This window comes from Dendrobates tinctorius, unplaced genomic scaffold (genome assembly GCF_039654945.1).
Source record: "Dendrobates tinctorius isolate UK_male_01 unplaced genomic scaffold, ASM3965494v1 ptg000073l, whole genome shotgun sequence".
Classification (NCBI taxonomy): domain Eukaryota; kingdom Metazoa; phylum Chordata; class Amphibia; order Anura; family Dendrobatidae; genus Dendrobates; species Dendrobates tinctorius.
The window spans coordinates 33,716,922-33,736,822 of NW_027361741.1; the positions used below are offsets into that span (position 1 = coordinate 33,716,922).

A 19,901-nucleotide genomic window follows, 5' to 3' on the forward strand; every position below is an offset into this window, starting at 1 on the left:
TTAAGTCTAGTGTGGGCCGGACGCAGCCTTTCTTGGGAACTACAAATAGATTGGAGTAGAACCCTCGGAATCTTTCGTTCGCGGGAACCGGCACGACTCCTGCTTGAAGGAGAGAGGAGACCGCTTGGTGGAAGGCACGAGCTTTGTCTGATGGTGTTGGTGGAACAGAGAGGAAGAACTGGTTCGGTGGACTGGAAGTGAACTCTATCTTGTATCCGGAAGACACTATTTCCCTGACCCACCTGTCTTCTGTAATAGGCAGCCAGACTTGCTGAAAGAGTAAACGTCGCCCGCCTACTGGTGGGATGTCTTCCGGAGTTCGTGAGTCATGATGAAGCGAAGTTCTGAGGTTTTCCTCCCTTGGGTTTCGCTTGGCCTGCTTTCGACTGCCAAGTCCTGTCCAGTCTCTGCGCCGTCCGTGTGTTGTCCCTGCGTGGAGAGCGGTTACGATTTTGCGCTGGGCGTGAGACGGACCAGCCCGAAGAGTTCCGAAAGGATCGGAATCGTGTCTGGTTTCTCTGTTTAAACGTGCGTTTAGGTTTCAGTTGAGGGAGAGAGGTACTCTTACCCCCAGTGGCATTGGATTTCATTGTGTCCAACTTTTCGCCGAAAAGCCTTCCACTAAGGTACGGAAGATGCGTGAGAGACTTCTCTGAGGCCGCATCCGCTTTCCATTCCCGCAGCCAGAGGATACGCCAAATCGTAATGGCGTTTGCCGCTATCCCCGCTAGACCTCTTGCTGAGTCTAGGGCTGCATGAAGCATGTAGTCTGCTACCACTGCTATCTGAACCGCTTGGTCTGAGAGCCCGGTATTTGAAGCTTGAAGACCCTCCTGCAGTTTTTTGGCCCAATCCAGGATGGCCTTGGCCGCCCTAACTGAAGCGAACGCTGTGAGAAGGGGTACTTCGCTTCCAAATATTTGCGATTGGCAAATTTTTTCTCAGGCTGCGAAAACTGCTTAGTAAGTATCTTCTGAAACTCATGGTGATTAAGGAAGACCTTAGGTGGTTTCAGAAGACTTTCGAAGCAAATCTTATGTTCTGGGGCTTCCGGGGCTGGCTCAGAAATTTCCAGCACCCGATGGATGGCAGAGATTACGTCCTCAACTAGTGCTGTATTGCTAGGGGGAGAAGGTACCACGGACCTCTCCGTTTTGTTGTCTGAGTCGGAGTCACAGATGCCTTCCGAATCCTGTGTATCGCTAAGGAGTTCCCGGTCTTCTGTGGTGGGGGATCTGTGTGGTGAACTGCATTGTCTGTCTCTGACAGGGGACTGCCTAGGAGACCTGGAATGACGGTGTCTCTCCCTGGGGGGGGATAACCTTGTGCTATAGGATGACTCAGGTGATCGAGATCTGTGGATCCTGAGACAAGCTGTCCGTTTGCTGGGTAACATTCATAGCTGGGACACGACCCTGCAGAGCTTGCAGCAATGTAGCGGTTAAGTTAACTATGGACTGTGTCATAGACTGCGACATCTGAGTAGCCCATTCCGGCGTGGTATCCGACACTGAAGCGTTGGTAGGGGCTCCATGGGGTTCTGACCCAGAGTTCTGGATGCAATCCCGGCAGTGCGGATACGTGCTGCCACTGGGGAGCGTGGCTTTGCAGGCTGTGCAGAATGCATAGAAACATTCCTGCCTGGTTCTCTTTCTTGAGCCCAGCATAGTGCACAGAGGCTGGCTATCAGGGATCCTACAGGGGTGGCTACGCAGAGGGAACCCACAGAGAGCCTTATAGGTAGTATGGATTCACAGCTGAGTAAAGAGAACCCAGCTGTGAACTTACCCCACCGGTGTGCCCCTAGGTCCAGCGCCGACAAATCCCAGTTCTATGCCCCCCGGAGACTGCTGTGGTTCTCCTTCTTGCTGGAGGCGTCCGTTGTCAGGATGTCTGCAGCCAAAAAAAATGGCCACCGGGACGCTGAGGAGAGGGAGGAGGGGGAGGAGAGCTGAAAAGGGCGCGCTGGGCTATGTAGAAACGCGCCCTTTCTGCCTCGATCCGCCCCTTCTATGACACTATAGAGTGTCATTTTAGTCATCCGGGGGTCGGAGAAAAGGCGGCGGCTTCAGCTAGGCCGAAGCCGCGGTCTCAAGTAGAGGTCTGATGCCCAGGAGGGCTCCAGGGCGGCGCGGTAGTCCGGGAGGGGGTCGGATTTGTACCAGACCCCCCCGGAATGGGCGACTGGCTAGCGGTGGGGGCAGCAGGGGTAGCGGTTCCTGTTTGGGGGGTCCCTCTGGAGCACTTTGAAGCCGCTGCTGCTGCAGAGACAGGGGCGCAGAAAGCCCTGTCTCTGCTGTGCCATGTCTGCCTGCACCCTCCCCCGGCCCCAGCAGGATCCCACAGCTGGTCTGGGGTCCCTGGTGCAGAGTGCCATCTATTCACCGACCCTACCTGAGGTGTCTCAACCTAATGCCCCCTGAGGGGGATTAGGGAGGGTGCGTCTGTCACCGCGAGGGGGTCTTCATCCTCGCCTCGACCTCAACCCAGACCCCAAAGGGGTTGGGGAAGGAGGGGGGTCTCAACTTCGGACCAGTACTCGAGGGACTGGGGAAGGAGCAACATGGGGAATAGCCGTCTCCTCTTCAACTGGGCACCCCTAAAAGGGGGCCAAGGAAGGAGCCATGCCGGGAGTCTCGCTGGAGACCCACTTTTCTTCATCTGTATTCCGGACGAAAAAGGAAAAAAAACGGATGAAAAAAAGGTGTGCCTTCTTGCGACACTAAGCAAAAACTGGAGAAGGCTAACGCCGTCCAGGGGTGTATACTGCAGAGGAGGAGCCACAGTTAATCTTTTTCAGATTATGCATAGTGTCGCCTCCTAGTGGACAGCAACATAACACCCATGGTTCTGTGTCCCCCAATGAGGCGACAGAGTAATATTATAGTAGACTTGCAGAAGGGCAATTGGCCACAATCTGTTTAACTAAGCTTCTCCCATTTTAAGAAAATTCATAGAATCGGAAAAAGGGCAGAAAAGTTGCCAAACGTGTGTGCTGACATAGCAATCTATATATATAAAACTGAATGTATGTATCTGTGTATCACAAACCAATCACAAAGCATCTTTCATTTCACCAGAGCTGTTCAAAAGAAGCTGAGCTGTGATTGGTTGCTATGAGCAACAGTTTTCCTTGCAACCAATCACTAAGCATCTCTCATTTCACCAGAGCTGGTTAAAAGTAGCTGAGCTGTGATTGGTTGCTATGAGCAAGTTTTCCCACTTGACAACACCTCAGCAGACACTGACATGGTGGGAGAAATCTAGCATCCCAGGAACATAAGCTCCCAGCCATTGTGTGCCCCCCTGAAAGGAGCAGAGAGCATATGACAGAAATGAATCCACCCTTCCTGCCCATATACCCATCACACATCCTCCATCCCGTAGGCACATCTTCCCTCTTAAAGGGATCATTGGTATGGAAGTCAGAACAAATCCATCCAGGGCTTTGGTTTTGACCCCAGGCATCTCTTAAAGGGATCCCCGGTATGGAAGTTAGGACCGTTCCACTCAGCTCTGTGGTTCTGCCCCATGGTCTCTTAAAGGGATCATTGTTATGGAAGTTAGAGCAAATCCACTCTGCGCTTTGGTACTGACCCCAGGCCTTTCTTAAAGGGATCTCCGGTATGGAAGTCAGGGCAAATCCATCCAGCGCTTTGGTTCTGACCCCAGGCCTCTCTTAAAGGGATCTCCTGTATGGAAGTCAGGGAAAATCCATCCAGCGCTTTGGTTCTGACCCCAGGCCTTTCTTAAAGGGATCTGCTGAGATGATTGTGGATTTTAGGAAAGATCAACATGAGATACTTCCAATCTACATCCATGACGAAGTGGTTCTTTGGGTCACAGAGACCAAATTCCTTGGTGTTATCATCTCTCATGATCTTAAATGGGGGAAAAACGTGGATGCTGTTATAAGAAAAGCACAACAGAGGATGTTCTTCCTGCGTCAGCTGAAAAGATATGGTTTGTCTAAGAATCTGCTGATCTTATTCTTTAATGCTGTCATCAGATCTGTGATTTGTTCCTCTCTGATAGTCTGGTATGGGGGAGCCACTGCGCATGACAAACTCCGCTTACAAAGGACTTTCAGAACAGCAGAGAGAATTATAGGTTCCCCCCTGCCTAAAATCCAGGATCTTTATGATAAGAGTAATCGATCCCACGCATTGAAAATTTCATCCGATCCCTCTCACCCGGGACACTCCTCATTCCAACTACTCCCTTCAGGACGTCGCTTCAGAGTCCCCAAATGCAGCACCAACCGCCATATGAACAGCTTCTATCCACTCTCTGTTCAACAATTAAATCGTCATGTGTAGACTATATACTGTATCTGTCTTGTTAGATGTTACTTGTTGTATCTGTTGTTATATATTATGGTGCCTCTTTGCCACAAAGAATTCCTTGTATATATGTAATATGTACTTGGCGATAATAAATTTGATTGATTGATTGATCGATCCCCAGTACGGAAGTGAGGTCAAATCCACTCTACTCTATGGTACTCACCCCAGGCCTCTCTTAAAGGGATCACCAGTATGGAAGTTAGGGTAAATCCCTCAGCGCTCTGATTGTCACCCCAGGCTTCTATTAAAGGGATCATTGGTATGGAAGTCAGGACAAATCCACTCAGCACTCTGGTTCTGACCCCATGCCTCTCTTAAAGGGATCCACGGTATGGAAGTTAGGACCGTTACCCTCAGCGCTCTGGTTCTGATCCCAGGCTGATGGGATGATGTGGGATATTAGGGGTAGTAGTCCGGTGGCTCTGGCTGACGGGATGATATGGGATATTAGGGGAAGTAGTCCGGTGGCTCTGGCTGACGGGATGATGTGGGATATTAGGGGTAGTAGTCCTGTAGCGCTGGCTGACTGGATGATGTGGGATATTAGAGGTAGTAGTCCGGTGGCTCTGGCTGATGGGATGATGTGGGATATTAGTGGTAGTTGTCCGGTGGCTCTGGCTGACGGGATGATGTGGGATATTAGGGGTAGTAGTCCGGTAGCTCTGGCTGACGTGGGATATTATAGTGAATGTGGCTATGCGGAGTGGGCGGGGCGCTACACTCAGCTTTATATATAGATATAATCATAATTTGTTATAACTAACCGTAGTTAGTTACTATGCCCAGGCAGCGCCAGGCTCTTCAGCTAGTAATATATTCCTAAACTGAGTTCAGTGTTCAGATTAACAGGTAACTAAGGCTGCAATTTAAAAAAGAATGTGTTTCATATACTGTTGTAGTGAGCCATCATGACAAAATTTAGACATTAATAGATCATTTAAAATGATCATAACTCACTGAACAGCTGTCCCGTAAGGTATCAAATTTACGCTGGATCTCATCTCTGTGTGACTGAAAAATAAAAATGAAAAAAAAAAGTCATATTGAGTTTTATAATAAATTAAAAGACATCACGTCTGGGGGGTTTATTGTACCCTTAAGGCTTGTATTTCCTCCTCAGCTTCTGCAGTGGTGTCCTCTAATTCAGTTTTCGCTTGGTGCAGCTGGCTTTCTAGAGCAGAACGTGCTGACTGTAAAGAGGCAATTTGGGATTCCCTCTCCTGTAAAGTCAGCTGCAGCTCTGTTAACTGCCTCTTCAACTCAAGCTTCTGCTCCTCATGTTCCAGGCTAATCTACATGATAAAAATAGGAAAATCATTAATAAAGTAATGTAGAACATATTTTTTAAAAAACAGTACTGGTTGAATAGTTCAGAAATAGTTGATTGCAATAGTCAAGAGTAGCATCAGCATAATAATGAACAATAAGAACTTTCTCAAAGTGATTCTGGCAGAAGACTTTGACTTCCTGACCAGACAGTTTTACATTTTTGCGCCTTCGTTCTTCCCCCCACCGGTTTGCCTGCACTAGATTCGCCTATCAGAGATTGAGGTTGCATCTGCCGGCAATGATGCATACTCAGCTACTGAGATCAATTTAAAGAATGGGACCTGATGCTTGACACACATGTAAATTATATTTTGGGAAGAGGTTAAGGGCAGTATATTATAATGACAAATCTGCTCAATTAATTTATCAAATGGGGGGGTGTCAATTTATTGTGCCATCTGTATAATATTCACTAAAGCTGGCCATACACAAGGTACCTGCTGGCCGAGAGTTTGTTTGGCAGACAGCTATCCTACCTAACACTCATCTATATGCGTGATCAGCACAGCTGACCATGCATGTATTTTCAATGGAGGGGAGAAATTCAAGCAGCTTATCCCCTCTAAAAACAAAAGGATCAGTCATTGAAATTCCAAGTGCCAATGCTTCTCTCCCCTGACATCATTTGTAGGAGGAGAGTCGGGAGGCCCCCATACACATCAGATGCCACAGAGATAGCGTATCTTTCATGAATACAGAGGACTCATAGCTGTGTATTTGCATTAGTCTCTCTTAGTGGTGATTGTCCAAAGGCACAATAATATTTTAAGCACATTCATATAAAGGCTCAACTCAGCAGACATGTCATGATGCTATGCTGCCAGTATGCAGGGCTGCGGATTTTGGTGACACAAACGGAATCTGATCACTTCAACTTAATTTCAATAAAAGAATGTAAAGTAGGAATACTATAAGAAAAACAACGACTAGAACTAGAAGCAGTCATGTAGTCCAAAAAGTAGCAAAAAACAGAAAAATCTTTATTAAATTACAAATATGTCAAAGACATAGCAGAGTAAAAGATTGCCAACCAAAGCCATCATTCACAATAAGGGCTTATGGAACCACATGGGGAGTCAGAGGTAGAAAGATTGTTGTCCGCAATAAACACATAAAGAACTATGAGCTCAAGAAACATCATTAGTCTAAATTAACATACCAATAATGCTCACGTATAAAAAAAAAATGAGTTCATAGGAATAATCGTTGGTCTGATGACAAAAAAGGAACCTGCGCTGACACAAGCAAATCAAACAAAGAAATCATAGAAGCAAATGATAAAGTACACATACCAGTTTGATAAGAATCCCGACCTCACGTGGTTCCCTGCCACCCCGACGCGCGTTTCGGAATGATTCCTTCCTCAGGGGGCCCCTCATTTTTTTGTCTGTGAGCAATATTGGTATGATAATTTAGAATAATGATGTTTCATGAGCTCATAGTTCTTTATATGTCTTTATTGCGGACATAACAATCTTTGTACCTTTGACTCCCCATGTGGTTCCATAAGTCCTTATCGTGAATGCTGGCTCTCTTTTACTCTGCTATGTCTTTGACCTATTTGTAATTTAGATTTTTCTATTTTTTGCTACTTTTTGGACTATATGACTGCTTCTAGTTCTAGTGGTGGTTTTTCTTAATGAATTTTGCAGTTTGTCCTGCAAGTGTCCAATTTATGGGCGATGGGTAAGTCAGTATATTAATCGTTTACTATTGGCATGGTAATATCGATATTCATTCCATATGCCCATTAGGTGTTCCATTTATTATTTCAATATAGAAATGCTGTATATGCAATACAATTCACTATTCAACAATGGTAATAACGCTAAAAACAGGGCTGTGGAGTCGGTAAGCCAAACCTGCGACTCCGACTCAGACTCCTCAATTTCCCTTACACCGACTCCGACTCCGACTCCACGACTCCCACACATATTGCTTATATTTAAGTGAAAAATTTATTGTAGTACAATGTGAACCTCAGACATTTAATCATTTTTATGATCCAATAATCAAGATATTTAGATAGAACAGAATATATATTGGTGTACTACCCGGTTTTCATTCTTTTTGGTACAGATACGATATGGATAGACAGATATGGATAAATGGATAGATAGAGCAGATTTCTAATCTGTTTTTGCTATTGAAAACATTATCTATGAGCTCAAAAACCTTTCAGGTGATGCAGTTTTTTAAAAAGATGATCAGCTTTTGCAGCTGAAAAACGTATCCTCAAAAAACACAGGAAAAACGCTGTGTGTGAATGTAGCCTTAGATCAGGAATATAACAGCCATTTATAGGACATTTCAGAACTTTCCCAAACTCCTATGAAAAAATATTCAGCACATCCTGCATTGAATTCCTGTACCCAATTTATTATATATTTTAGGAGTCGAAGTCGGTCCATTTTATACCGACTCCAACTCCGACTCCACCAAAATGAGCACTGACTCCGACTCCGACTCCACAGCCCTGGCTAAAAAGCAAAATTATTACATAGGATCCCACTGTTTACTGGAAAAAAAGAAACATCTATTAGAAAGCTAGTGACTACCTTTTAAAATCCTTCTGCAATATTTGCTTTACCTCTCGTAATCTTGTCTCTAATTCCAGAAGCCGGTTCTTATCAGCGTGATCCTGGTTATTTATCCGCTCTAACTGTTCTTCAAGCTTCTGATTCTGGGCCTCTATTTTTCCAGCCTGAGTCTCTAAGTAAAATTTTTGCTGTCTTAGTTCTGATATCATCTCCTCTTGGGCTTTCCTAAAGACAGAAATAATTATGACATTTGGGAAATACAACAAAACATTTTCAGAATTGAACAAGCAATATGCTTTTTTGTCTTTTAAATCGGATACTCACATATTCCTCTGAGTGAATAAGCTGCTATTTGCTGCTAGTTTATTGGCTTCAGACAGTTCTGCTAATCTTTGTTCTAAAGACTTGATCTTTGATTCCAAAGCATTGATCATCTGAAAGATTTAACGCATCATAAATTACCTTTTTTAGCATTAGCTGAATGGTTTATCGTAAAAAAAAAAAGCCATTTAAAGCTATGTGCACATGGTGGCTTTTTCTGGCGGATTCCGCATGCCACAAAAGCGTTCCAAAAAAATGGATTTGCTGTGTACATGTTCCGTCTTCAGGTGACTTACACTGATGGTGGAGCCACTGCAAGTACAACGACATAGCTGGCTTAGGAAAATAACATCTGGTGCTTTCTTTTGAAGCCGCTTTGCCTGGCAAAATTCAGTGGTGGAATTTACTTCTTAAAGACGCAGTGTGCACACAGCCTAACTCCTACATTTATCAACTTTTTTTTTTATATTTTAACATAAGGAGAACCAAAAAAATAATTTCTTTAGCACATACTGCTTTCTGTTCATTTAGGATTCTGTTCTTCTCGCACACTTCTTCCTCATTTTTGATGCGCAGCTGCTCCAGAGATTCATTTTCCTCCAAATCCTTCTTAATTTGTGCTTCAAGACTCTATTAAGTTAGAAAGAAAAAAAAAAACGTTAGCTAATAATATGTATGACTCTACATAAAGGTCAATAAAAGTATATCGGTACAAAATAATAGCTGGTAAGCTCTTTTAACCTCTTCATCCAGCAGTCTGTTTTCACCTTCCTGACCAGGCCAAATTTTTTCAATTCTGACCACTGCCACTTTAAGAGGTACTAACTCTGGAATGCTTCATCGGATCCCACGGATTCTGAGATTTTTTTTGTGTGTGACATATTGTACATCACGATAGTGGTAAAATTTGTTTGATATGACGTATGTTTATTTGTAAAAAATAAAAAAAAAAAAAATAATAAAATTTTGAAAATTGTGCAATTTTCAAACTTTATGCTCTTATGTGGGGGATCTCATTGCTACAGAAATGCCAAACATGTGGACGCTAAAGGTGGTTTAGGCACACTGGGGCTCAGACGGGAGGGGGCATTTGGATTTGAGAGCGCAGAATTTGCTGAATTTCTTTTGGGGGCGAGGAGCCATTTTGCTTTTCCAGAGCCTTTGTGCTACCAGTAATGTGGAAGCCCCCTGTATTTCCACTAACAGATGACGGACTTGAGTGTGGATTGAGTTGAAGCTTTCATTGAGTATATTTGACATAACATTTAGGATCACATTTATCCGGCGCTCTACGCTGAGAACTTACTTTGGGGTTTCCATCTAAATCTCCGAGTGACGTGACAGATGAAACCCCCGAGAGATCCATTTATTATAATGAGGCAGCTTCCGCAACGCCGTACATATATGGTATATGTCAGGAAGGGGTTAAGGCCTCAAACAAAGTACATTTTAATCACTATACCTTAGAGTAAAATTATATTTCCACAATTGGATGTGTTAAAAAAAATGTTCCTGTGCTGAGATTATCTTATAAATGTCCCCCTACTGTGTACTGATTGTGTTTGACTGTACAGGGATATGGTCTGATCATACCACATCTCCTGGAAAGGGGAAAAAGAAGAAGAACATAAAAACAGGACAGCACGGGATCACAGCTGCTGCTTTCTGTAAGAAAAAAACATTTCCTCACCAGTATAAAAACATGTTTTACCTCTAAAAGAATCAGCTGCCATCCCATTCCACGCTGTCCTGTCTGTATACTCTCTTTTGCTTCCCCCCCTACCCAGGAGCTGTGGTATGATCAGAACATGTTCCTGTTTGGTCAGACACAGCCATTACACAGTACACAGCAGGGGCACATTTATAAGATTATCTCAGCACAGGAACTTTTTTTTTTTTTTTTTTTTTTTAACACATCCAACTGCGGAACTTCCTTTAACCATGAATAACTTATCAAAGTTATACAAACAAAATAATGTGAGGGCAAAAAGTTATAAAAACATTTATTTACTCGGACTTTCTCCTCATACACTTGCTCGTTTTGCTTCAGATGAACATCCAAATGTTGGGCTCCCATTTGGGCCTCTCGGTATTTTTCTTCAAGTTCCTAGGCAAGAATACATAAACAAATTGATCAAACAAAATCTACAAAATAAATAAAAATGCATACACTAAAGCTGGCTACACACAGAATGAGATTACAACTGTTGAACATAGTAGGTTCTTCGACACGTGATGGATGAACAATCTTTCTGGGAATGTTTTGGGAAGGCCAACATATTATCCGTTGGATATAATGTTTTTTATTGGTACATTTTCCATAGCGATCAATCTGTTTAAAATTATCTATTTAATCAACTATACACCAATGTATATGACTAACTTAAGGCTCTGACTATACCATTATTTTATCAGCCATCTGTTGAATTTGTTGAGATTTGGTCTGAATGTCTTCCTTTAATTTGTTTTCCCTGCGCTCCACGTTCTCCAGTCTTCTAACCTGATTTTCCAAGGAATGACGTCTCTCCTAAATTCCGAACACAATTACAAGTTGGGAAGAAGATTTTGGATATAATAACAATGCCTCTAAAATTGCAAATACAAATTATATATAGGTGTGTGTGTATATATATATTCTGTAGATCCTGAAGGTTATGCTTTGAAATAAAAGACCATGGAAGATGTCCATGTTCCTTAACAAACATGGGGAATAGATGGTAAAACAAATCGATGGACAAAGGACCCACCTCAGCCTCGAACAATTTTTGCTTTATGCCATCATTCGAATCCTCGCGATTTTTAAGCTTTTCCAGCTCCTTCTCTGCTCGCTCTTTAGCCTGTCGAATGTTTTGAAGTAATTCGGTAGCTTCAGAACTGGCCTTTACTGCCTGAGGACAAAGAAGATATAGGCTGAATACAACTGCACAACATTTCATGCCTTAGAACATGAGCAAAACCATTGTGCAATGTGGTCTCCGGTCCTGCTGTTGAAAAAGAGGCAAAAACTAGTGCTTAGAAGCCAATGTGAAGACTAACTAATACTTTTCTCCTCATTATACAAGTGTAGTGCCATTTGAACAAAGGCATTAAATAAGAAGCACCACCTGGACACAAAAACATTGCGGGTGCTTTTTTTTAATTATTATTATTAAATTACTCGCTAAACCTGATATTGGCTTGATAACATGGTATGGATCACGCGCCAGTCACTACAGAAATTTAGACAGCCGTATTAGTCGCGCGAAGATTGCATCAAAATCATCAGACTCGTCTTGGGCTCTTCTGACCTAAGCGTGACAATATGTATTTCTATGTAGCGGTCACGCTCAGGATAGAGGAGCGGACAGCCAGTTCGAAGATAATAAAATACGATCTTCGTGCGAGTGTAATGCAACATTCTAACTGCACCATAATGAAGGCTACTGACCAAAATTGCTACTAACTTTTAGCACAATCAAGGCAATTAGTAAAAGGAGGGACCAGTTTAAAAGCTTCAGCTCTATGAAAAACTCTAAAATTGCTGCTCTATTCTAAACAAAAATTCTATGAAAGGGGTGATAGAGCTTGTGACGACACAACATTTATTCTTAATTATGCCAGACGTGAATTCAGTAGGCCCAGAATCATAAACTGTTGTCTGAGCTGTTAAACCTGTTGTTTGCTATCTTTGCAAGACAGTGATACAGGGTCATTGAACAATGATAGTAGCTGATATGTTGATTACAATTTGTCTAGGCCAGCCAGTTTGTTGACTTGCAAAACAGAGGAGGAAAAACTATGACAATAAATTACATAATCTAACTGTTAGGCGTCGGGTTCCTGTCGCTGCACAGCAGAAATCCCGAGCCTTGCATTTGGCAGTCTCCGGCCGCAGAGGAGGCTGCTCAGCAGACTCGTCGATCCCGGCGCTTTGCTCAGACCAGCTCTGTGGGTTTGGTTGCTGCTGCCACCTCTGTTCCAGCTATAGCAACGCATGCTAGTCAGCAGCGAGCTACTCCAGGGACTAAGTCCTCCTTTCGGTCCACTGAGCATGCCCGTGGGACGATCTCTCATTGGAGATCGGAGGTCAAATGCTCAGGTCCTTCTCCAGCTCGGATTGGACCATCAGAAAGGTCAGGAAGGTCCCAGAAGGATGCTGCTATAAAAGGTTTGCATGGCCGCTCGGCCATGCGCTAGTATAGACGGCATTACCAGACTATGAGGAGGGAGTGTTGTATGCATGTATGAATGTCTCTGGTGAATGACTCATTAAGAAGCCCCTACCCTTGGTACGCATGTGTTGTGCAGCCTAGCCCGTTAAGCGCCCAGGCTTAGATGTAGGTAGAGGCAGAGTCTGAGACTGACATCTGTGTCCACCGGTGGCTCTGCACACCACGGTGCACGTGCTCGACATTCCACCATAGTCAGCGTCTATAGTGGTGTCCGCAGGTGCGACGCCGCGCACTCAGAAGGTCTAGAAGGACTCTGACCCCGTGTCCTTGTAGCAGAGTCCTGTGACCGCATTCTGTGGGCTCCGTTGCCGAGCTCTGTGAGCTAAACAGGCTCCGGCATTTATGTTCTGCGATAGTGCGGCTCTGTGAGGTAACAGCGTTCGCCCTGTTCTCATTGGGTGACGTTAACCCATGTGTGACCTTTTGTATACCGCTTTATACTTCCGCCATTACTAAGCAGCAATTTACCACCCCTGCACGGTGGACGCCGGGCTGCGAATGCACCTTACTATTATTTTATTATTTGGTGCGTTCCTCCAGCCCTAATATTATACTAGCGCCGAAGTCTGGCTAGTAATGGCGGACGAACAGCAACTGCTGCAGCACATCCGTCAGCTGGAGGGCAGGTTGGCGGCTCTCCAGCGTTCAACATCAGCTGCGGATGTTATTGCGGTTGCTGCCCAGGCAGCCACGGAGGCTGTCTCCCTTGTCCTTACTATCATCCCTGCACCGATGTTATCCCGCCTCCCGCTGCCCGAGAAGTTCTCGGGCGATAGTGCCTCCTGCAGGGGCTTCGTGAGCCAGTGCGCTATTCATTTAGAGCTGCTGGCTGCGCGATTCCCCTCTGAGCGGGCTAAGGTGGGATTCATCATTTCTTTTTTGGCTTGCAGGGCTCTGGAGTGGGCCACTCCACTGTGGGAGCGTGGTGACCCCGTGGTACAGAGAGCCTCTCAGTTCCTAGTCTCTCTGAAGCAGGTTTTTCTGGGACCACGGGTCACACACGATACCGCACTCCAGTTGTTGGCTCTGACAGAGGGTTCGTTCCCGGTTAGCCAGTATGCTATCCGTTTTCGGATGCTGACTTCCGAGTTGGAATGGTCAGACAAGGCCCTTATACCAATTTTTTTTAAAGGGGTTTGGTTGACCACGTTAAGGACGCCCTGGCCACTCGGGAGGTTCCCATAATTCTGGAGGAGCTTATTACCATCTTCACCCGCATTAATCTCTGCTTCTTAGAGCGAGGGTTGGAGCGCTCCCAGTCCAGACAGAGGTTTAGGTTGGCACCAACCTTCTCTAAACCTCTCGAACCACCCGATCGAGCATCCGAGCCGTCGGTGGCTATGGATGGGGCTCTAAGTCCCGCTCTGCTCGAACCTGCACAGCCCGTTTCCATTGCCGACAGTCTGGTCACTTAGCCAATAGGTGCCCACAGTGCTCGGAGAAACGCCCGCAACTAGTGCCAATAGGAGGAGGCCTACTAGACACCTCCCCATTCTCCTCCAAGCTAACCTTCAAGGGGATGCTAGAGTTCAGTTCCTCCACTCTGGTGGCAGAGGTTTGCGTAGATTCCGGAGCGGAGGGTAATTTTATGTACTCAGCATTCGCCCTTCGGCACACAATCCCCTTGGTTATGCTACCTCAGCCTGACACCATCAGAGTGGTGAACGGCTCGACACTACCCCCGCAGATTACCCATCAGACTTCTCCACTAAGGCTCTCGTTGTCTCTGTCCCATCACGAGACAGTATCCCTCCTTATAATGCCCGAGGGTATCGATCAGGTTCTCTTGGGAGTTCCCTGGTTGCGTTGCCACTCTCACCATACAGAGTGGACCTTGGGAAGAATTCTTAGTTGGAGTAAGTCCTGTGAGGGTAGATGTCTGAGCGAATGCGTGCAGGTTGCCTCCACTGTGGCTCCCGCAGATCTTTCTTACCTCCCTAAACACTATCAGCAGTACGCAGATGTGTTCTCCAAGAGAGCGGCAGAGACTCTTCCGTTGCACCGCCCTTATGGCTCTCCTATAGACTTCTTGCCTGGTGCAGAGCCTCCCCGGGGTCGCGTGTATCCCCTGTCTCTCCGGGAGACGGAGGCCATGTCACAGTATCTCAGGGAGAATCTGGCAAGATTTATTAGGAAGTCGGTGTCACCAGCAGGGGTGGGATTCTTCTTTGTTAAGAAGAAGAATGGAGAATTACGGCCTTGCATCGATTACAGGGGTCTTAATGCCATTACCGTTAAGAATAAGTACCCTCTGCCCCTGATATCGCAACTGTTTGATAGGTTGCGGGGAGCGAGAGTGTTTACCAAGCTCGATCTGCGGGGGGGCTTACAACCTGTTACGCATATGTGAGGGAGACGAGTGGAAGACGGCTTTTAATACCAGGGATGGCCATTATGAGTATCTGGTCATGCCCTTTGGCCTCTGTAATGCCACGGCCATCTTCCAAGACTTTGTAAACGACATCTTCTGAGATATGCTTTCCTCTTCGGGGGTGGTCTATCTGGATGATATCCTCATCTTCTCTCCAGATATGGAGTCCCACCGGAGAGAGGTTTGCAAGGTCTTCGATCGTTTACGGGCGAACTCCCTCTACGTCAAGTTGCAGAAGTGCCTGTTTGAGGAGGAATCCTTGCCCTTCCTGGGCTATATCATCTCGGCCCAGGGTTTGGCTATGGATCCTGCCAAACTGCAGGCGGTAATGGACTGGCAGGAACCCCACACCCTCAAGGCGGTGCAGCGCTTTTTGGGGTTCATAAACAACTACTGTCAGTTCATTCCTCACTTCTCCACCTTGGTAGCCCTCACCAAAAAGGGAGCTAACCCCAAGTTATGGCCAGAACAGGTCTCCAAGGCCTTTTCCTCTATCAAGTCCCACTTTGCTAGCGCTCCCATTCTACATCGTCCCGATGTAGATAAACCTTTCATCTTGGAGGTACATGCCTCTTCCGTCGGTGCCGGAGCGGTCCTCTTCCAGAAGGACGCTCAGGGTCAGAAGCACCCCTGCTTCTTCTTCTCTAAAACTTTTTCACCGGCGGAGAGGAACTATTCCATCGGGGGACAGGCAGTTGCTAGCGATGAAATTGGCCTTCTCGGAGTGGAGACATCTCCTGGAGGGTGCTCGGTAGCCTTTCCAGGTGTTCACCGAGCATAAAAACTTGGTCCATCTCCAAACCGCCCAGCGGTTAAATTCACGCCAAGCCCGATGGTCTCTCTTCTTCTCCCGGTTCCACGTCACCCTACATTTCCTTTCCGGTGAGAAGACTGTCAGGGCCGATGCGCTCTCTCGCTCTGAGGTGTCAGTGGAGGAGGAGCCTCGGTTAATTGTACCATCTGAGAGCCTGAGGACAGTGGCTCTGGTCGCCCTTGAGTCTGTACCCCTGGGCAAGACTTTTGTCCCTGCCCGTTTGCGTCCGGAGGTCCTCTCTTGGGCTCACGCGTCCAGGGTGGGTGGACACTTTGGTACTAAGCGGACAGTTGAGCTTTTGGTGAGGATGTACTGGTGGCCGCATATGGCTTGTGACGTCAGAGACTATATTCAGGCGTGCGTCTCCTGCGCCAAGAATAAGTCTTCCCGGCAACGACCCGTTGGGTTACTTTACCCCTTACCGGTGTCAGAAAGGCCCTGGGAGATGGTTGGCATGGACTTTGTGGTGGGTCTACCCAAGTCCAGTGGCAGCACAATTATTTGGGTCGTCACCGACCATTCTTCTAAAATGGTGCACTTGGTGCCTCTCTCTCGGCTACCTTCCGCATGGGGCTTTGCACTGTTGTTCAATAAACATGTTTTCCGGTTACATGGCATGCCAGACAAGATTGTCCGTGACCAGGGTCCCCAGTTTGCGTCTCGGTTCTGGAGAGAGCTCTGTCGCTTGCTCAGTATTGAGCTGAATCTCTCCTCAGCCTATCATCCAGAGACGAGCGGGATGGTAGCGAGGGCTAACCAGACCCTGGTCACATATCTCCGACATTTTGTCTCGGCCAGGCAGGATGACTGGGCATCCTTGTTGCCATGGCCAGAGTTCGCCTTGAACAACACTGTGGCCGATTCCACCGGCCAGACCCGATTCCTCCTTAACTACGGCCAACATCCTCGTGTCCCTGTGCCCATGGCATCCACAAACTCTAGGGTGGCAGACTGGGCGGTGGAGGCACGTGATATTTGGGACTGCACCCAGGATGCTATTCAGGCCTCTAAGGAGAGAATGAGGGTCTCTGCGGACACACACCGGCGTCCTGCACCAACCTTCTCCCCTGGTGACTTAGTGTGGCTCTCTGCCCGTAACATCAGGCTGCGAGTCGAGACCACTAAGTTCGCTCCTCGCTACATTGGTCCCTTTAAGGTCCTCGAGCAGATCAGCTCGGTGGTGTTTCGGCTGTCCCTTCCACCACACTTGGCTATCTCTGACACCTTCCACGTGTCCCTCCTTAAGCCGGTTCACATGACCCGGTTCTCCGAGTCATCTGCCGGAACATTAGACCTGTCCCTCAGATGAGCGTGAGGTTAATGACATCGTGGGATGCAGGGTGGTACGCGGAAAAAAGTTTGGTGGACTGGAAGGGTCATGGGTCCAGAAGCTTGGACCTGGGAGCCAGTGGAGAACATCCGCGCTTCGCTTCTCATTGCAACATTTGAGCGTAGCGAGGCTCAGAGGGGAGGGGGCCCCTAGGAGGGGGGGTAATGTTAGGCGTTGGGTTCCTGTCGCTGCACAGCAGGAATCCCAAGCCTTGCATTCTGCAGTCTCCCATTCCTCTCCGGCCGCAGAGGAGGCTGCTCAGCAGACTCGTCGATCCCGGCACTCTGCTCAGACCAGCTCTGTGGGTTTGGTTGCTGCTGCCACCTCTGGTCCAGCTATAGCAATGCAAGCTGGTCAGAAGCGAGCTAGTCCAGGGACTAAGTCCTCCTTTCGATCCACTGAGCATGCCCGTGGGACGATCTCTCATTGGAGATCAGAGGTCACATGCTCAGGTCCTTCTCCAGCTCGGCCATGCACTAGTATAGACAGCATTACCAGACTATGAGGAGTGAGTGTTGTATGCATGTATGAATGTCTCTGGTGAATGACTCTTAAGAAACCCCTACCCTTGGTACGCATGTGTTGTGCAGCCTACCTGTTAAGCGCCCAGGCTTAGGTGTAGGTAGAGGCAGAGTCTGAAATTGGCATCTGTGTCCACTGGTGGCTCTGCCCACCACGGTGCATGTACTCGACACTCCACCATAGTCAGCGTCTATAGTGGCGTCCGCAGGTGCAACGCCGCGCGCTCAGATGGTCTAGAGAGACTCTGACCCCGTGTCCTTGGGGCAGAGTTCTGTGACCGCATTCTGTGTGCTCCGTTGCCGAGCTCTGTGAGCTAAACAGGCTCCGGCATTTATGTTCTGCGGTAGTGCGGCTCTGTAAGGTAACAGAGTTCGCCCTGTCCACATTGGGTGACGTTAACCCACGTGTGACCTTTTGTATACCGCTTTATACTTCTGCCATTACTAAGCAGCAGTTTACCACCCCTGCACGGTGGACCCCGGGCTGCGACCGCACCTTACTATTATTTTATTATTTGGTGCGTTCTGCCAGCCCGAACACTAACAATGTGAGTTTACCTCATCACCTCTTTCTATTGACCTCTGGATGCTGGCTGAAAGACAATTGTGAACTATATAAGAAGACTTTTTCCTCTGTTCCAAGAGACTCTACAAGATGTCAGCTGAAGGGACCACAGCCTCAGCTGGAAGAACACAGGACTGCTTCATCAACCACTGAAACCCCAGAGAAGTCTTAAAGAAACCAGGTTGGGAAAATCAGGTCACCTGGCCATACACCTCACTACTCTCGGTTGGCTTCCTAAACTTATCGATATCCTTCAACTTATCGTTACCCCACTCATCTCTGTGGGGGCCAGACAAAAGCGGGGAGCCACCTGTTGGGGTAGTCGGCCCTGGAAGCAGCTCTAATTCTGGCGAGTCAGCAGAAGGGTGAGATTCTGTAATTTGCACCATCTTGGGTATTTGCTACGACTGTTCTATATGCTATTGTGTGTTGGTGGTTCAATAAATTATTGCCACACTGTTTTACCATAACCCTGTATTGTCTGAGAAGTTTTCTGCCAACGAAAAGAGAAAGCAGTTATTCAGTGGTATGAGCCCTGAACCATGCAGTCTTTTTATAGACAGCCAGACAAGCATACAAGAGCACCCACTGATCATGTGCCTCTACAGAGCTCATACCCTTTTTAGCTCAACTACTACAAGATCAAATTCTAAGCAATACTCCACAAAACCTCAAGAACTCATCTGGTCAACTAATCCACCACCCCTGAGATATCTGCTCTCTTTCACAAATATTATAGATTGTACTATCTGTTAGGTACTTTACCAAAAGATGCCTGTAAAAGGAATACACGGAAATTTAAGCATCTGTCCTCAAGTGGCCTCCCTAAATTGCCAAAGAAGCTTTGGCTTCCTTGAATAGTCCAAATCTAGAGATGAGGTCTTACCTACTCTAAAAGACCTTCCATAATGGAAAACCCCTGGCCCAAACAGCTTTATTTATCAACTAGCTGAAGAGCCCGGCACTGCCCGGGCATAGTAACTAACTGTGGTTAGTTATAGCAAATTATAATTATCCTCCATCCCATAGTCCCGTGCCCATATACCCTTCATACATATCCACGATCCCATAGGCCCGTGCCATATACCCATCATACATATCCTCCATCCCATAGTCCAGTGCCCATATACCCATCATACATATCCTCCATCCCATAGTCCCGTGCCTATATACCCATACAGTTGTGGCCAAAAGTATTGACACCCCTGCAATTCTGTAAGATAATACTCAGTTTCTTCCTGAAAATGATTGCAAACACAAATTCTTTGGTATTATTACCTTCATTTAATTTGTCTTAAATGAAAAAAAACAAAAAGAATTGTCCTAAAGCCAAATTGGATATAATTCCACACCAAATATAAAAAAGAGGGTGGACAAAAGTATTGGCACTGTTCGAAAAATCATGTGATGCTTCTCTAATTTGTGTAATTAACAGCACCTGTAACTTAGTGGCACCTAACAGGTGTTGGCAATAACTAAATCACACTTGCAGCCAGTTGACATGGATTAAAGTTGACTCAACCTCTGTCCTGTGTCCTTGTGTGTACCACATT

The 19,901-nt window shown here is 46.5% G+C and overlaps 1 protein-coding gene across 7 annotated transcripts in view; it reads right to left on the reverse strand.

Moving 5' to 3' along the window:
* The window catches only part of CIT (citron rho-interacting serine/threonine kinase), a 277,393-nt gene that overhangs the window by 118,598 nt on the left and 138,894 nt on the right, over window positions 1–19,901 (reverse strand). For all 7 annotated transcript variants that reach the window (XM_073582720.1, XM_073582725.1, XM_073582721.1 and 4 more), the window contains exons 17-24: window positions 11,284–11,424; window positions 10,938–11,063; window positions 10,548–10,643; window positions 9,050–9,166; window positions 8,540–8,649; window positions 8,266–8,440; window positions 5,441–5,638; window positions 5,304–5,357 (exon numbers count right to left, since the gene is read on the reverse strand). In XM_073582720.1, the coding sequence (XP_073438821.1) occupies window positions 5,304–5,357; window positions 5,441–5,638; window positions 8,266–8,440; window positions 8,540–8,649; window positions 9,050–9,166; window positions 10,548–10,643; window positions 10,938–11,063; window positions 11,284–11,424 (1,017 nt within the window). The remainder of the gene's footprint in view (window positions 1–5,303; window positions 5,358–5,440; window positions 5,639–8,265; window positions 8,441–8,539; window positions 8,650–9,049; window positions 9,167–10,547; window positions 10,644–10,937; window positions 11,064–11,283; window positions 11,425–19,901) is intronic.